Raw genomic sequence first — 16,510 nt, forward strand, 5'->3', positions numbered from 1 at the left:
TATCTCCCTGAAGGGCAAAAGGATCAGGCAAAAATATTCATTTCGTCCAATCCTTGTCTCACCCAACATCATGTATCGGGGAACAGTCAAAAGCTCCCCACACACACATTAGTGTGTCGGCCGAACCCACCGAGGACAAAAGTACGCTGTGTATGGCCAGCTTAAAGGCTATGTACACCTTTAGTGGCAATATTTTAATGATTGCATTAAACTAATTTTGAGCTATTGGTCTTTATTTCATTTGGTCTCTATTAAAAATGATTAGCCGTTTTCCCTGGACTGCTTTGAGTTTATCTTCTAGCATGATTTGTATTTTCTCTCTGCTATGTAAGGCAGGGATCTAACGGCTCCTTATTTCTGATCTCTGACCTTATAATTACTCATTGAAGCTCAATTCTTATCTTACTGATAAGAATGTGGCATAAATAAGTGTTTATTACCTTTTAGTAATTTAGAGATAAGGGTTATTAGATGACCTGAACAAAGTGAAAGTGAAAGTGCCATACACACAGCTAGAAAAATAGTCAACACTTTGTGACAGAACGGCTCAACATTTTTTATAAAGACCAACTGAAAAAATAATTTTTGCGCAAATTTAGTAAAACGCAATCATAAAAAAAATTAACCCCAAAGATATACAGTACATAGTTTTTAAGCCTATATTGCCATGATTGAAACAACTTTCCTGCTCTGCAATAAATATAGTAGTAGGACACTGGACTCCCCTAACAAGTGGAGAACCTCATTATACCATAAAGATGCAAATGTTAATAATTAATACTGACACGTTTTCCCATTGACGTAACAGGTTATTTTTGTTACTCAGACTACCGGCACTGGCATAAGCTCACAGTATTGGTAGTAATAAATTATCTGTATGTAATCCCAGCTGTTTTCAGAACTTCAATACAAGTGAACAGAGAGAGTTACGTATGTGCAGCCACCTCTCCATTCACACCATCTACAGCTCCAGGCAGGACAGGGAGTCAGGAAACCCAGTTTTAGCAATAGGTACATGTCCCAAAAGTGGGAATCACTTCTCTCTGACATTTGTGATATATTGTGTAGATAAGCCATAAATATCTAAAGGCACATTTAGATGCTTCGAGGAGCTGGCCATTGTCGGGAAGGAAGTGTACCTTCCCAACCACAATCAACAGCTCGTTAAGTGGAGGTGATCGCTTTATGAAGACCAACGATTGCTGCTATCGCTTGTCCCCAAACAAAATCATTGTTCCTAGGCAGCAGAGTGCTCTTTAGACAGCACAATCTGCTGTTTGGGAATGATGATTGAAACATTCACATCTCAGACCGTTTGACCTGATGAAAGAGCATTTCACTCATTCATCAGATGATCTGCGGCACCTTTAGATGGGCAGATTTGTAAATAATCAGCTCGTACATCGGGCCATGTAAATCCAGCTTATGGTCAATGATGGAGGCCATCTCTCTATGATGCACAGAAGGATATCCCTACCTAGTTTATCACTTTTGCTGAAGTGAAGACAATGATAGATGTTTACTGTATATTCACTTCCTTTTCCAGTTTGAAGAAGGCATCTTGGACATATGTTTCCAGATCCTGAATAGAAGCTTAGACTATCAGGAGGACAGTGTACTGGACTGCTCAAAGAGATATGACCCTGGCTATGTGGGCAGGGTACTTAGTGCAATGGTAAGTACAAGTATGCCACATTTATAATGAATTATTTTGACGAGGGGTCAGCAACCTCCGCCATTCCAGCTGTTGTAAAATTACAACATCCAGCATGCTCCACTCACTTGTATTGGAGTTCTGAGAACAGCCAATCATGTGTACATGCTGGAAGTTGTAGTTTCACCACAGCTGGAGTGCCGAAGGTTGCTGATCCCTAAGCTAGACTATTATAGAAAATATTCATACAAAAACAGATGTAGCATCATGTAACTTAACTTAATCTGTATCTTTTCACCACCATGATAATTTACTGAGTTAATTAAATTTACCAGCAGACCTACCAGTGGATCTGCCCAACTCAGCTCTGCTATATTGTCAAACATAACACTGTATATATCTCACCACATTATAGAGGTTGTTTTATGATGACAATGCCTGTAAAGGGGGTAACCCTCGTCCCTGTATGGTATGTTTGCCTTCCCCTTTTTATGTTTTTTCCCTTTAATGTGTACCCCCTTCTTGCCTATAAGTCATTATTTCTTCCAGTTCTGTGAGTCTGTTTTTTCCTTCTTTTGGCAATGGACAGTGCCAAACTCTTTATATGGCATGGCTGTTTAGCAAAGGGACAATATTGGATGGCATATTCTGGGAAGGATGGAGAAAGTGGCTGTGTGTAGAGCCAGTGTGTCTTGCGGCTTGTGCTGAAGAGCAGCAGGCCTCTATGCAGTCAGTGGACTGGAGGCAAGAGACTGAAGGGCACTAAGGGTCTTGACTGATCAGCTTGGGCAGAAAGTAGACATGGAAACAGATGGACTGAGCAGTGGAATGATTGTTTAGATGTCCTGGAACCAACTACAAGGTTTATTCTACATGTTTAGCAGAGTGGATGGATTGATGGTAAAGGCACAATTTCCTCCTACAGTGAAAGTGCAATAGTTAACATTGGTTCCTGTAACTATCATGCATTATATGTGGAAAGTTGCTGTTAAATTGTTGTAATAGAGAGTAGTAGTATAACAATCTGCCACTGATTGGCTTGGGGCCATACCTCTGAGTTGTGCTTTATGTGGTGTGCATGTTGTACCCTTACAGTACATACAAAGGAGGTCAGGATCAGTGACAGCTAGTGATGTTGCGAGGATCCATGGAGGTGTAGAGAGATTAGGCAATGCAGGCTGTAGTAGATAGTAGGTTCTCAAAGACTCACAGTGGCACTATAGGATTCACTATGAGCAGTCACTTTGTTTCATCCCAACTCGATGGAAACTCATGTGGTGGTTGACAATCCTGTGCCTGGATTTTGATACATCCAGAAAGGTCATGCCAATGTAACACTGTTTAATTAAACTACAAATTCAACTGCAATGTCTGTGTCATTTGAGGGAATGCCCTCTTCTTTAAATACAGTCATCCAAGTGATTGGCTGGTCATAATGAGACGAGAATTTTATAGACAATCTTCTTGCTATCTCATATATTAATTGGACTTGCAACTATTTAGCATATGATTAGTTATGCAGATTCTTGTCATATAACTGCATTTTTATTGTTTTACTGCTAAAATTCCCCCCTAAATTTTTTTTTACTAGTATTTTGTAAATCCAACTATCGCTTTCTACACTGCCTGAAGCTTTCTGGGCATGCTCTCTATCAGATTCAAGCATGTCTCGACCAGAATCTATTCCCAGGTTTCTTCTACACATTCCCAATGTTGGTGCATACTGGTCGACTCACTTGGGTACGAATACAGCTTTTTCTTCAACTCTACACACAAGTGTTCGATTCAATTGTGGTCTAGGGGCTGTGGGGGCCAATCCATCACATCGACTTTATTGTCATTGAACCATATCATATAGACTATTTCGAGGTATGCTTCGGGTCCTTGTCCTGCTGGAAGACTATGTCTTCCTATTCATACCCATGGTACTTGAGTGTACAAAGTAACTCGTCTTGTAGGATACTCACATGTAGACGAGAGATGAGCAAATTTATCAAAAATTTGATTTGGTCGGTTCACCGAAGATTTGATTTGATACGAATTTCGTTTAAAAAAACTGCTATTTCCTGGCTGCAGAGAGCATGTATAGTGGTGTAGAACACTCTGCCTCGCAGAAACAAGCATAGGGAGTCTGCTGAGGTAGTGAAACAATACTGAGTCAGTATGACACACAGATGACAGGCATCGCTCTTAGAATCACTTTACACTTCACTTATTTGGGCAGTTACGGGGCCAAAACTGACCAAATAACTTAAGTGTGAACTCAGCCTTACAGGTCAATGTTAGCGCCAGGAATAAAGAACCATGCAGAGGCCCAAGATCCTACTATAACATGAAGGAGCGTACTCCTTTTACACCGTCATCAGTTGATTCCACATAGATTTCTACAGAGCCTGTTCTATTAAACGCTTATACGGATCCTGTCTGTTGAGCATCCACCTTTTATGATGCAAAATAGGGACCATGTCATACAGGCCTTACAGCTGCTCCATAGACAGGATCCGTTGTGCATCTCATTTTTCCTTCCTTCTGACAGATCAGAAGAAGGGTCAAATAAATGATGATGTCAACCAGGCCAAAAAGGCAAAATAGTGGCCCAGTCATGGAGTGGGGAGGGTGGAAACAGCATGAGGAATTAACAGAGTAACCCAATGACAGAGTATTCAGGTGGCAGCAGCATGAGGAGACCACACATGTCCCAGTGAAAGAGTGTTCAGGTGGCAGCAGCATGAGGAGACTTCACAGTGTCCCAGTGAACGAGTGGTGAGGTGGAAGCAGCATGACAAGACCACAGAGTGGCCCAGTGACATAGTGGTGAGGTGGCAGCAGCATGAGGAGACCACAGAGTGGCCCAGTGACATATTGGTGAGATGGCAGAAGCATGAGAAGACCACAGAGTGGCACAGTGACATAGTGGTAAGGTGGCAGCAGCATGAGGACACCACAGAGTGGTGATGTGGCAGCAGCATGAGGAGACAACAGATTGGCCCAGTGATAGTGTGTTGAGGTGGAAGCAGCATGAGGAGTCCAGAGTGGTGATGTGGCAGCAACATGTGGAGACCACAAAGTGGTGAGGTGGCAGCAGCATGAGGCGACCACAGAGTGGCACAGTGACATAGTGGTGAGGTGGCAGCTGCATGACGAGACCACAGAGTGGCCCAGTGACATAGTAATGAGCCACCAGCAGCATGAGGAGACCAGAGAGTCGCCCAGTGACATAGTGGTGAGGTGGCAGCAGCATGATAAGACCACAGAGTGGCCCAGTGACATAGTGGTGAGGTGGCAGCAGCATGAGGAGACCACAGAGTGGTAATGTGACTGCAGCATGAGGAGACCACAGAGTGGCCCAGTGACAGAGTGGTGAAGTGGCAGTAGCATGATGAGACCACAGAGTGGTTATGTGGCAGAAGCATGATGAGACCACAGAGTGGCCCAGTGACTCAGTGTTGAGGTGGCAGCAGCATTAGAAGACCACAGAGTGGCCCAGTGACAGAGTGTTGAGGTGGCAGCAGCATGATGAGGCCACAGAGTGGCCCAGTGACAGAGTGGTGAAGTGGCAGTAGCATGATGAGACCACAGAGTGGTTATGTGGCAGAAGCATGATGAGACCACAGAGTGGCCCAGTGACTCAGTGTTGAGGTGGCAGCAGCATTAGAAGACCACAGAGTGGCCCAGTGACATAGTGGTGAAGGGGCAGCAGCATGAGGAGACCACAGAATGGGGAGGTGGCCGCAGCACGAGGAGACCACAGAGTGGTAATGTGGCAGCAGCATGAGGAGACCACAGAGTGGCCCAGTGACAGAGTGTTGAGGTGGCAGCAGCATGATGAGGCCACAGCGTGGCCCAGTGACAGAGTGGTAAAGTGGCAGTAGCATGAGGAGACCACAGAGTGGTTATGTGGCAGAAGCATGATGAGACCACAGAGTGGCCCAGTGACTCAGTGTTGAGGTGGCAGCAGCATTAGAAGACCACAGAGTGGCCCAGTGACATAGTGGTGAGGGGGCAGCAGCATGAGGAGACCACAGAATGGGGAGGTGGCAGCAGCACGAGAAGACTACAGAGTGGTAATGTGGCAGCAGCATGAGGAGACCACAGAGTGACCCAGTGACAGAGTGGTGAGGTGGCAGCAGCATGAGGAGAACACAAAGTGGTGATGTGGCAGCAGCATGAGGAGACCACAGAGTGGCCCAGTGACAGAGTGGTGAGGTGGCAGCAGCATGAGGAGACCACAGAGTGGACCAATGACATAGTGGTGAGGTGGCAGCAGCAAGAGGAGAACGCAGAGTGTTGAGGTGGCAGCAGCATGAGGAGACCACAGAGTGGTGATGTGGCAGCAGCATAAGGAGACCACAAAGTGGCCCAGTGACATAGTGGTGAGGTGGCAGAAGCATGAGGAGACCACAGAGTGGCCCAGTGACAGAGTGGGGAGCAATACCAGTACCATCTAAAGATGGTGGGTGGCTGTAGGAGCACCTGGCAGCAGGTGTGGCATCAGGCAGGTTGCAGCATCAGAATAGTAGCTGAAGCAGGAAGCCAGAAAAAACAGGTCTTGACAAAGTTTAGGTGTGGCACCATGGATGATTTAGTCTGATGCATCAGGCACTGGTGTTTGAAAATCCTGGCTGATCCATGCTTGATTCATCTTCACAAAGATCAGTTTCTCCACATTTTGGGTGGACAGGCGAGTTCTCCTTGGGGTAGCTATGGCCCCCACCGCACTAAACACCCGCTCTGATGTTACACTGCTGGCTGGGCAGAAAAGCTTGTCCAGGGCAAAATCAGCCAGTTGCAGCCACAAATCGAGTTTGGCTGCCCAGTAGTCCAGGGGATCTTCAATGTGGGGTGGCAGGGTGCACTTTAAGTATGCCGAAACCTGCTTGTTCAGGTTCTGCTGTATGTCTAGGTGCTGCTACTGGTGAGTAGTTTCTTCAGTAGGCGGGTGAAGAAAACTGCTCATCAGCAACTCTAGACTTAAGTTGCTGCTGATAGAGCTGGTACTGCCCCTGCCCCCCCACACCCAGCAGCCATGGCAGTGGAACGTGAGCGCAGAGGACCCCCCCCCCCGGTCAGACCTGCGTGAGGATGGGCGATGGCGCACATAGGCAGTGGCCAACTGACTACATAGGATGTCTCGATAGTAGTTCCGTTTGTCCTCCCTCCCAGCAGGTGTAAAAAAGGCCCCCATTTTGGACCGGTAGTAAGGGTCTAACATGGTGTAGGGTCGGTAGTCATCCCTCTGCCGAATAGTGAGAATTCGTCTGTCACTTCGCAAGCAACTGAGCATGCATCGGGCCATTTGCGCAAGTGACTCGGAGGGACTCCCTGCCTCCATCTCCACTGCATACTGCCACGGTGTGTCTGGGTCATCTACCTCGTCTTCCTCATCACCTTGTAGCTCCTCTGTCTGCTCCTGCTCCTCCTCTCCTGTCACCTGTGTAGAAAAAACATTTCTCTACGCATTACTTGTGCTCGAATGTCCTCCTCCTCCTCTAGTTCAGCCCCCACAGGGCTCATGTGGCCGTGAGATATAGTCGCCATGTCTCCTGTCTCCTGGCCAGCCAGATTTAGCAGCATCTGTTCCAGGACATAAATCAGTGGAATGACGTTGTTTATCCCGTAGTCCTGGTGACTGACAAATAAAGTGGCCTCCTCAAAGGGCCTGAGCAAATGGCACGTGTCACGCATGAGCTGCCACTTGCTTACATCGAAGTTACACAGGGGAGTACCTCTGTCCGCCTGTATCATCATGAAATCGTTTATGGCCTTTCTCTGTTCATATAATCGGTCCAACATATGGAGGGTGGAATTCCAATGGGTGGAAACGTCGCATATCAGCCTATGTTGGGGGACTCCGTTCTGCCGCTGCAGCTCAAGGAGGGTGTGCTTTGCAGTGTACGAGTGACTGAAGTGCATACAAAGTTTTCTGGCTATTTCCAGGATGTCTTGCAGATGGGGTGAATACTTCAGGAACCGCTTTACAACCAGATTGAACACATGCGCCATGTAGCCCTACTAAATGAAGCACCGACACCATGTTCTTCCCATAGTCGGTCACCATGGATCCGATTTTGAGTTGTCGAGGAGAAAGCCAGGATTCGATTTCTTGATGAAGGACGCGGAGCAGTTCCTCCCCTGTGTGACTCCGTTCACCCAGGCAAACTAGTGTCACGGATGGTGTTGCAGAAAGCTGGAACTTATAAATAAACATCCGACTGGCTTGATCCCAAACTAAGGAACATATGGGTGAGCCCTGTAACAGCCTAGCTCTCTCCCTTACTGCTCAGCCTATGAAAAAAATCTCTATGGTAGATAATTGCATACCCTCGTTCCTCGACTGTATGACACCTGAACACCCTATAATAGTGAGGGGACACGACCAACGGCTCCCTACACTTAATACAGAGGGAGTCAGAGTCACCTAAGATCAAGTAAACAGGAAAACAGGAATAAAGAAACAGACTTATCTTGTGGATGTAGCAGTAACAGCTTCTAGCATCAGCACACTCCAGGAAGTTGTATAAACCGCAAAGTGATGCAGTATGGGAGGGGATTTAAAGGGATGCAATCAGTGCAACTAGATGACAGCTGAGAGAGGGAAACGAGATGACAAAACGAAAGCAAAACAAAAAGAACCTCAAGCAGGAGGTTCTGAAGAACATCTGTCAGAGCTTCACAGATGTCTGGCGGTGACAACTAGGTGCAGAACAGCATGATACAGCCGTGCCCTGAACATGTGGTATGCTGGAGGAGCATTGTGATTTTTCCCTGCAGTGGAGGCTGAGGACACAGTGGAGGATGAGGAGGCAGAGGCGGACATTGTTGCAGGACCAATGTCATGAGAACGGGGAGGCGGAAGCGTCGTCACCTGGCCAAGTTGCTGGTGTGACTGGGCAGGAACCACATTTACCCAGTGGGCCGTAAAGGACATATATTGCCCTTGACGATAATTACAGCTCCACTGCCGTGCACTTTGGCAGACACCGCCAGGCTCAAGAACTAGCCCACCTTCTGTTATACATATGTATGCAGGACTGGTACTGCATTTTTGGCAAAGAAATTACGGCTTGGGGCTCTCCACCTCGGCTCGGCACAAGCCATCAGTTCTCTAAAAGGTTCAGAGTCCAACATTTGGAAAGGGAGGGACTGCAGTGCCAGCAAGTTGGCCAGGAGCATGTTCATCTTCTGGGCCATTGGATGAGTGCACGCATACTGTTGTCTTTTGGCAATTGCGTGATCGATTGCTGACGGAATGACTGATGAGGAGTAGGAGGACGAGGAGCAGAAGCATCAGGACCAACAGATGATGGGAAGGACAGACAGCTCCCTTCGGCTGAGGGGGTGGAGCCTTGACTGCATGAAATTGGGTGATGCAGCGGTTGCTGCGGCAGGCTGGACCACCACATCGGAGCCACGATTCTCCCAGGCCACTTTATGGTGACACTGCAACTGTTGATGCAGGGCCGTGGCGCCAACATTGGCACCCTGGCCACGCTTTACCTTCTGCCCAAAAATTCAGTAAATGGCCATGTTCACCTCCAATGTTGGCCTAACAAAAAATTGCCACACCGCTAGGTATAGCATTTTCCCCCAATACTCTGCGTTGACTGTCTGCTACCGCTGCCTCCGTGAACCCCTGCACCGCTACTTTCCGGGCAGGTAGGCTCCTGTGAAGCAGGTGGTCTACCCCGGGCACATTAGGCTCCTGACCTCCCACTGCTGCCACCCTGCTGACTACAAAGTAACTTCACCGCAGAACGGCAATTAAGACATATATTTTTTCCGATTAATAATCCCCCCCAAAAAAAATATCACAATTCACCGCAGAACGGCTAATAGGACATACATATTTATTTCCTTTTAACACACCCCATAAATGGCTGTAGTACAATGTAACTTCACCCGAGAATGGCAATTAAGACATATTCTTTTTCCTATTAATACACCCCAAAAAAAGAAATATAACAATCACATTTCACCGCAGAATGGCTAATAGGATATACGTATTTTTCCTATTAATACACCCCGTAAATGACTAATACAATGTAACTTCATCGCTGAACGGCAGTTATGACACATATTTTTTCCTTTTTTTTCCTATTAATACACCCCCCGAAAAAAGTAAAATAATGTGAAATCAACGCAGAACGGCTTTCAGGACGTACGTATATTTCCTATTAATACACCCCGTAAATGGCTGTAATACAATGTAACTTCACCGCTGAACGGCAATTATGACATATTTTTTCCCTTTTTTTCCTTTCAATACACCCCCCAAAAAAAAGTAAAACAATGTAAAATCAAAGCAGAACGGCTAATAGAACGTACGTATCTTTCCTATTAATACACCCCGTAAATAGCAGTATTACACAGAACTTGCATAAATATTGGGACATCATCACAATTCTAACATTTTTGGCTCTATACACCACCATAATGAAAATGAAATGAAACGAACAAGATGTGCTTTAACTGCAGACTGTCAGCTTTAATTTGAGTATATTTACATCCAAATCAGGTGAACGGTGTAGGAATTACAACAGTTTGCATATGTGCCTCCCACTTGTTAAGGGACCCAAAGTAATTGGCTTCTCAGCTGTTCCATGGCCAGGTGTGTGTTATTCCCTCATTATCCCAATTACAATGAGCAGATAAAAGGTCCAGAGTTCATTTCAAGTGTGCTATTTGCATTTGGAATCTGTTGCTGTCAACTCTCAAGATGAGATCCAAAGAGCTGTCACTATCAGTGAAGCAAGCCACCATTAGGCTGAAAAAACAAAACAAACCCATCAGAGAAATAGCAAAAACATTAGGCGTGGCCAAAACAACAGTTTGGAACATTCTTAAAAAGAAGGAACGCACCGGTGAGCTCAGCAACACCAAAAGACCCGGAAGACCACAGAAAATAACTGTGGTGGATGACCGAAGAATTATTTCCCTGGTGAAGAAAACACCCTTCACAACAGTTTGCCAGATCAAGAACACTCTCCAGGAGGTAGGTGTATGTGTGTCAAAGTCAACAATCAAGAGAATACTTCACCAGAGTGAATACAGAGGGTTCACCACAAGATGTAAACCATTGATGAGCCTCAAAAACAGGAAGGCCAGATTAGAGTTTCCCAAACGACATCTAAAAAAGCCTTTACAGTTCTGGAACAACATCCTATGGACAGATAAGACCAAGATCAACTTGTATCAAAGTGATGGGAAGAGAAGAGTATGAAGAAGGAAAGGAACTGCTCATGATCCTAAGCATACCACCTCATCAGTGAAGCATGGTGGTGGTAGTGTCATGGCGTGGGCATGTATGGCTGTCAATGGAACTGGTTCTCTTATATTTATTGATGATGTGACTGCTAACAAAAGCAGCAGGATGAATTCTGAAGTGTTTTGGGCAATATTATCTGCTCATATTCAGCCAAATGCTTGAGAACTCATTGGACGGCGCTTCACAGTGCAGATGGACAATGACCCAAAGCATACTGCAAAAGCAACCAAAGAGTTTTTTAAGGAAAATAAGTGGAATGTTATGCAATGGCCAAGTCAATCACCTGACCTAAATCCGATTAAGCATGCATTTGACTTGCTGAAGACAAAACTGAAGGGAAAATGCCCCAAGAACAAGCAGGAACTGAAGACAGTTGCAGTAGAGGCCTGGCAGAGCATCACCAGGGATGAAACCCAGCGTCTGGTGATGTCTATGTGTTCCAGACTTCAGGCTGTAATTGACTGCAAACGATTTGCAACCAAGTATTAAAAGGTGAAAGTTTGATTTATGATTATTATTATGTCCCATTACTTTATGTCCCTTAACAAGTGGGAGGCACATATGCAAACTGTTGTAATTCCCACACCGTTCACATGATTTGGATGTAAATACCCTCAAATTAAAGCTGACAGTCTGCAGTTAAAGCACATCTTGTTCGTTTCATTTCAAATCCATTGTGGTGGTGTATAGAGCCAAAAATTTTAGAATTGTGTCGCTGTCCCAATATTTATGGACCTGACTGTAACTGCAATTTAGATCCCCAATAAGTGCAGCAAGGTGTAATAGAATTGCTCCTATTACCCAGGCTGCTCTCCTATTGCACCCCGTTCTCCTTTTATAGCGTAGATAATGCCTCCCTATCCTTTCCCTACACCTTGAATAATCTTTCCCTGAACTTCCAAATCGATTTTTCAGCACAATGAAGTCTTTCCTAGCACTGTCCCTAGCACCTGCTGACATCTCTCCCTGCACTAAGTACCAGGAACGTTGCTAGGGTCTCAAAAGATCCGGGGTGCAAGCTCCAATGAATATGGCGCAGTACTCTAAGTCTCCCCCCCCTCCTCCCGCACACCGCATTTTGCTGTACTTGCTATACAGCAGCACATACTTGTCACATCCATTGCCTCCAGGTGATGTCTCCTCCGATGTAGATCTTCTCTGTCATCATCTTCTCCATTTGGTCCATACAACTTGTTTTAGCTGTGCCTCATCTCTGCCGAGTGTGACACACAGACATCTTAGCTTCCTCACATTTCTATCATCATCCCCCAACCTGGACTCCCAACAGCGTTATCCTGCTGCTCGCTGTGCTCCCCAATACCCCCAAATACTATCCTGAAAATAAATGAGTGCCCCCCATAGTAATAGTGCTCCTCATAGCCCCATCAATAGTAATTCCCTTCTAGAATGCCCTAATTAGTAATACTGCCCCCGACAGTGCCCCCAACAGTGATAATGCTCCTTAAGAATGCCCCCATTAGTAATACTGCCCCCTACAGTGCCCCTAAATGTGATAACGCTCCCCATTAGTAGAAGAGCCCTCCAGTATTAATAATACCCTCACAGAGCCCCCAGTAGAAATGAGGCCCTTTATTGTTCTCCCAGTGGTAATAAAGCCGTCTACAGACCCTTCAGTAGTAATAGGGCCCCCCATAGTATTCTTAGTAGAAATAATGCGGCTCTGTAAGTCCCTCCAATAGAGCCCCCAGCAGTAATAGGAACGTCTATAATGTCCCCTGGATTTATAATACCCCTACAGTGCCCCCTACTGTTATAATGGTCACCCTGAAGGGTCCCCAGTATTTATAATGCCCCCTGCAGTGCCTCCTGTAGTTATATTCCTTCCTCCACCATACAGTCCCATGTAAATACCATCACACCATCTCTCCTGCCCCCTCCAAAATACAGTCCCATGTAAATAACATCACTCCCCTCCCTTCATCCCCTCCAATATATAGCCCCATGTAAATAACATTATTTCCCTCCCTCCGCCATAGAGTCCCATGTAAATAACACACCACAGCATCTCTCCAGCACCCTCCAATATACAGTCCCATGTAAATAACATCACCTCCTCCCCAGCCGCCTTCAACATACAGTCCCAAGTAAATAATATCACCCACTCTTCAGCCTCCTCCAACAAGCAATCCCATGTAAATATCACCTCCTCAACATTAAGTCCTATGTAAATAACATCACTCCCTCCCACAGCTGCCATCAACATACAGTCCCATTTAAATAGCATCACTCCCTCCCACAGCCCCCTCCGAAATACAGTCCCATGTAAATAACATCAATCCCTCCCACAGCCGCCTCCAACTTACAGTCCCATGTAAATAACAATCCCCTCCCACAGCCGCCTTCAACATACAGTCCCATGTAAATAACAATCCCCTCCCACAGCCACAATCAACATACAGTCCCATGTAAATAACATGACTCCCTCCCCAGCCACCTCCAACACACAGTTCCATGTAAATAACATCCCTCCCTTCAGCCCTAACGTACAGTCCCAGTTAAATAACCACAACTCTCAGCATTGCTCTGCCTCTCCCTTCACTTACCTCTCCTCATGTAGCAGACATCACCACAGCTTCTTCCCCCAGGACTTCTCCTCTTCACTGCCGTCCTCTCCTGCACTGGTCACGTTATGGTGATATCATCGCAGGTCCTTCTCAACCACTGACTGTTTTACTGGTCACATGACCTGTGATGTCATCACAGGTCCTTTAGCTTTTCCAGTGTATTGGATTCAATTGTATTGCCATCCAGAGAATGGCAATACAGTTGTATCTTGCTGGCAGGCAGGACATTCGGGGTCTGGGACAAAACATCAGGGGCCCAGGCCCCGAAGGTTTTAACCTAGCAACGTCCCTGCTAAGTACACTGGAAAATGGCTGAATCCAAGATGGCTGAGGCTATTTATAGGGCTGTGACATCAGAGGGGCTGGCTGGATGCTGATTGGCTGCATGCATGGCATTTTGGGTGATCCCTCGTTCCCAGAGTTCTTTGCTCCATGTCCTAACAAGTGCATCAGCGATTTTAGAAAAAAAATGCGATTCGTTACCACGAAGCGCGAGGAAATTCGGCTTCGGTGCGAATTGAATTCTTCTTGAAATTCGGATCGAATTCCACTTTGTCAACTTCAATTCGCTCATCTCTAGAGACCACCATCAAATACTATAGTTTTAGTACAATGTAAGACATTAGAGATGAGCGAATCAAAGCTGATGAAGTGGGATTTATTTAGAATTTCAGGAAAAATTCGATTCGCAACGAATGCAAATTTCCTCACACTTCGTGGTAATGAATCGCAATTTTCCTAAAATGGCGGCTACACGTGTGAGGACTGAGGACATGGGGCAAGGAACTCTTGGAAGGCGGGATCACCCTGATTGGCTGTATGCAGGCATGTCAATCAGCAGCCAGCCCTGTGATGTCACAGCCCTATAAATACGGCAGCCATTTTAGATTCTGCTATTTTCCAGCGTTCAGAATGCAGGGACAGATGTGTGAAGGCGCTAGGGACAGCAAGTGGAAAAACGATTTATAAGTGCAGGTAAAGGATAGGGAGGAATCATTTCACAGCATCTTAGTGCAGGGAGTGCTAGGGACATTGATAGGAAAGTGATTTACAAGTGCAGAGAAAGACTATTTGGGGATCCAAATAGTTTTTAGACAGCTCTGTCATTCCAGCTATTTGTTATTGGGCTGCAAGTGTTACGTTGAAAAGCTTTTAGAGGCTTATATCTTAGTATCTTATTCAGTACTACAAGAAAAATATATACGCATTTCACTTATGCAGTTATTTCTGGTGAAAGCGAAAAATATACAGTACAGACCAAAAGTTTGGACACACCTTCTCATTCAAAGAGTTTTCTTTATTTTCATGACTATGAAAATTGTAGATTCACACTGAAGGCATCAAAACTAGGAATTAACACATGTGGAATTATATACATAACAAACAAGTGTGAAACAACTGAAAATATGTCATATTCTAGGTTCTTCAAAGTAGCCACCTTTTGCTTTGATTACTGCTTTGCACACTCTTGGCATTCTCTTGATGAGCTTCAAGAGGTAGTCCCCTGAAATGGTTTTCACTTCACAGGTGTGCCCTGTCAGGTTTAATAAGTGGGATTTCTTGCCTTATAAATGGGGTTGGGACTATCAGTTGCGTTGAGGAGAAGTCAGGTGGATACACAGCTGATAGTCCTACTGAATAGACTGTTAGAATAGGTATTATGGCAAGAAAAAAACAGCTAAGTATTGAAAAACGAGTGGCCATCGTTACTTTAAGAAATGAAGGTCAGTCAGTCAGCCGAAAAATTGGGAAAACTTTGAAAGTAAGGGCTATTTGACCATGAAGGAGAGTGATGGGGTGCTGCGCCAGATGACCTGGCCTCCACAGTCACCGGACCTGAACCCAATCGAGATGGTTTGGGGTGAGCTGGACCGCAGAGTGAAGGCAAAAGGGCCAACAAGTGCTAAGCATCTCTGGGAACTCCTTCAAGACTGTTGGAAGACCATTTCAGGTGACTACCTCTTGAAGCTCATCAAAAGAATGCCAAGAGTGTGCAAAGCAGTAATCAAAGCAAAAGGTGGCTACTTTGAAGAACCTAGAATATGACATATATTTTCAGTTGTTTCACACTTGTTTGTTATGTATATAATTCCACATGTGTTAATTCATAGTTTTGATGCCTTCATAGTCATGAAAATAAAGAAAACTCTTTGAATGAGAAGGTGTGTCCAAACTTTTGGTCTGTACTGTATACGCACTGCACTGTTGCAGTTATTTCTGTTGAAAGCGTATAGGGGTGTATTTCATAAAAAAAAAAGAAAAATATATACGCACTGCACTGTTGCAGTTATTTCTGTTGAAAGCGTATAGGGGCGTATTTCAGTAAAAAAAGAAAAATATATACACACTGCACTGTTGCAGTTAATTCTGTTGAAAGTGTATAGTTGCGTATTTCAGTACTTAAAGAAATTTATATATGCACTTCAATCAGATTCTTTAATTTTTTTCTGGTCAAAGCGTATAGTGGCCTATTTCCGTCCAACAAAAAATATATATTCTCAGTTCACTACTGCAGTTATTTCTGGTGAAAGCGTATAGGGGCGTATTTCAGTACTTCAAGAAAACTATATACGCACTTTACTCTTTAATTTTTTTCTGGTCAAAGCATATAGTGGCCAATTTCTGTGCTACAAGAAATATATATTCTCAGTTTACTGCTGCAGTTATTTCTGGTGAAAGCGTATAGGGTTATATTTCAGTACAACAAGAAAAATATATTCTCAGTGCATTTCTGCAGTTAATTGTGGTGAAAGCGTTTAGTGAACTATTTTAGTACAAAAAGAAAAATATATTCGTCCCTTTTAGGGGTGTTTTAATTTCTGTTTAATTTGTTTAGTTCAGCTACAAATATGTCAGGCAGAGAAGTGCCAGGCCATGCACAGAGGAGTGGCAGAGGCCTGAATGTTTCTGGGGCAAGCAGAGGTCACTGCAGAGTAAGGGGGCTTGGCAGCAGGAGTTGCAGCGAGAGGCCTGAGCTCCCAGTGTCATCTAGCGGTCGTGTTTTGA

At 45.0% G+C, this 16,510-nt stretch overlaps 1 protein-coding gene across 2 annotated transcripts in view; it reads left to right on the top strand.

Moving 5' to 3' along the window:
- LOC121004763 (protein-glutamine gamma-glutamyltransferase E-like) overlaps positions 1–16,510 on the top strand; it is an 82,565-nt gene that overhangs the window by 13,155 nt on the left and 52,900 nt on the right. For both annotated transcript variants that reach the window (XR_005779825.1, XM_040437108.1), the window contains exon 5: positions 1,547–1,675. Coding sequence is in view for 1 of the 2 variants with exons in the window: in XM_040437108.1 (XP_040293042.1) it covers positions 1,547–1,675 (129 nt within the window). In the remaining variant the exon portion in view is untranslated. The remainder of the gene's footprint in view (positions 1–1,546; positions 1,676–16,510) is intronic.

Source organism: Bufo bufo, chromosome 6 (genome assembly GCF_905171765.1).
Source record: "Bufo bufo chromosome 6, aBufBuf1.1, whole genome shotgun sequence".
Taxonomy (NCBI): domain Eukaryota; kingdom Metazoa; phylum Chordata; class Amphibia; order Anura; family Bufonidae; genus Bufo; species Bufo bufo.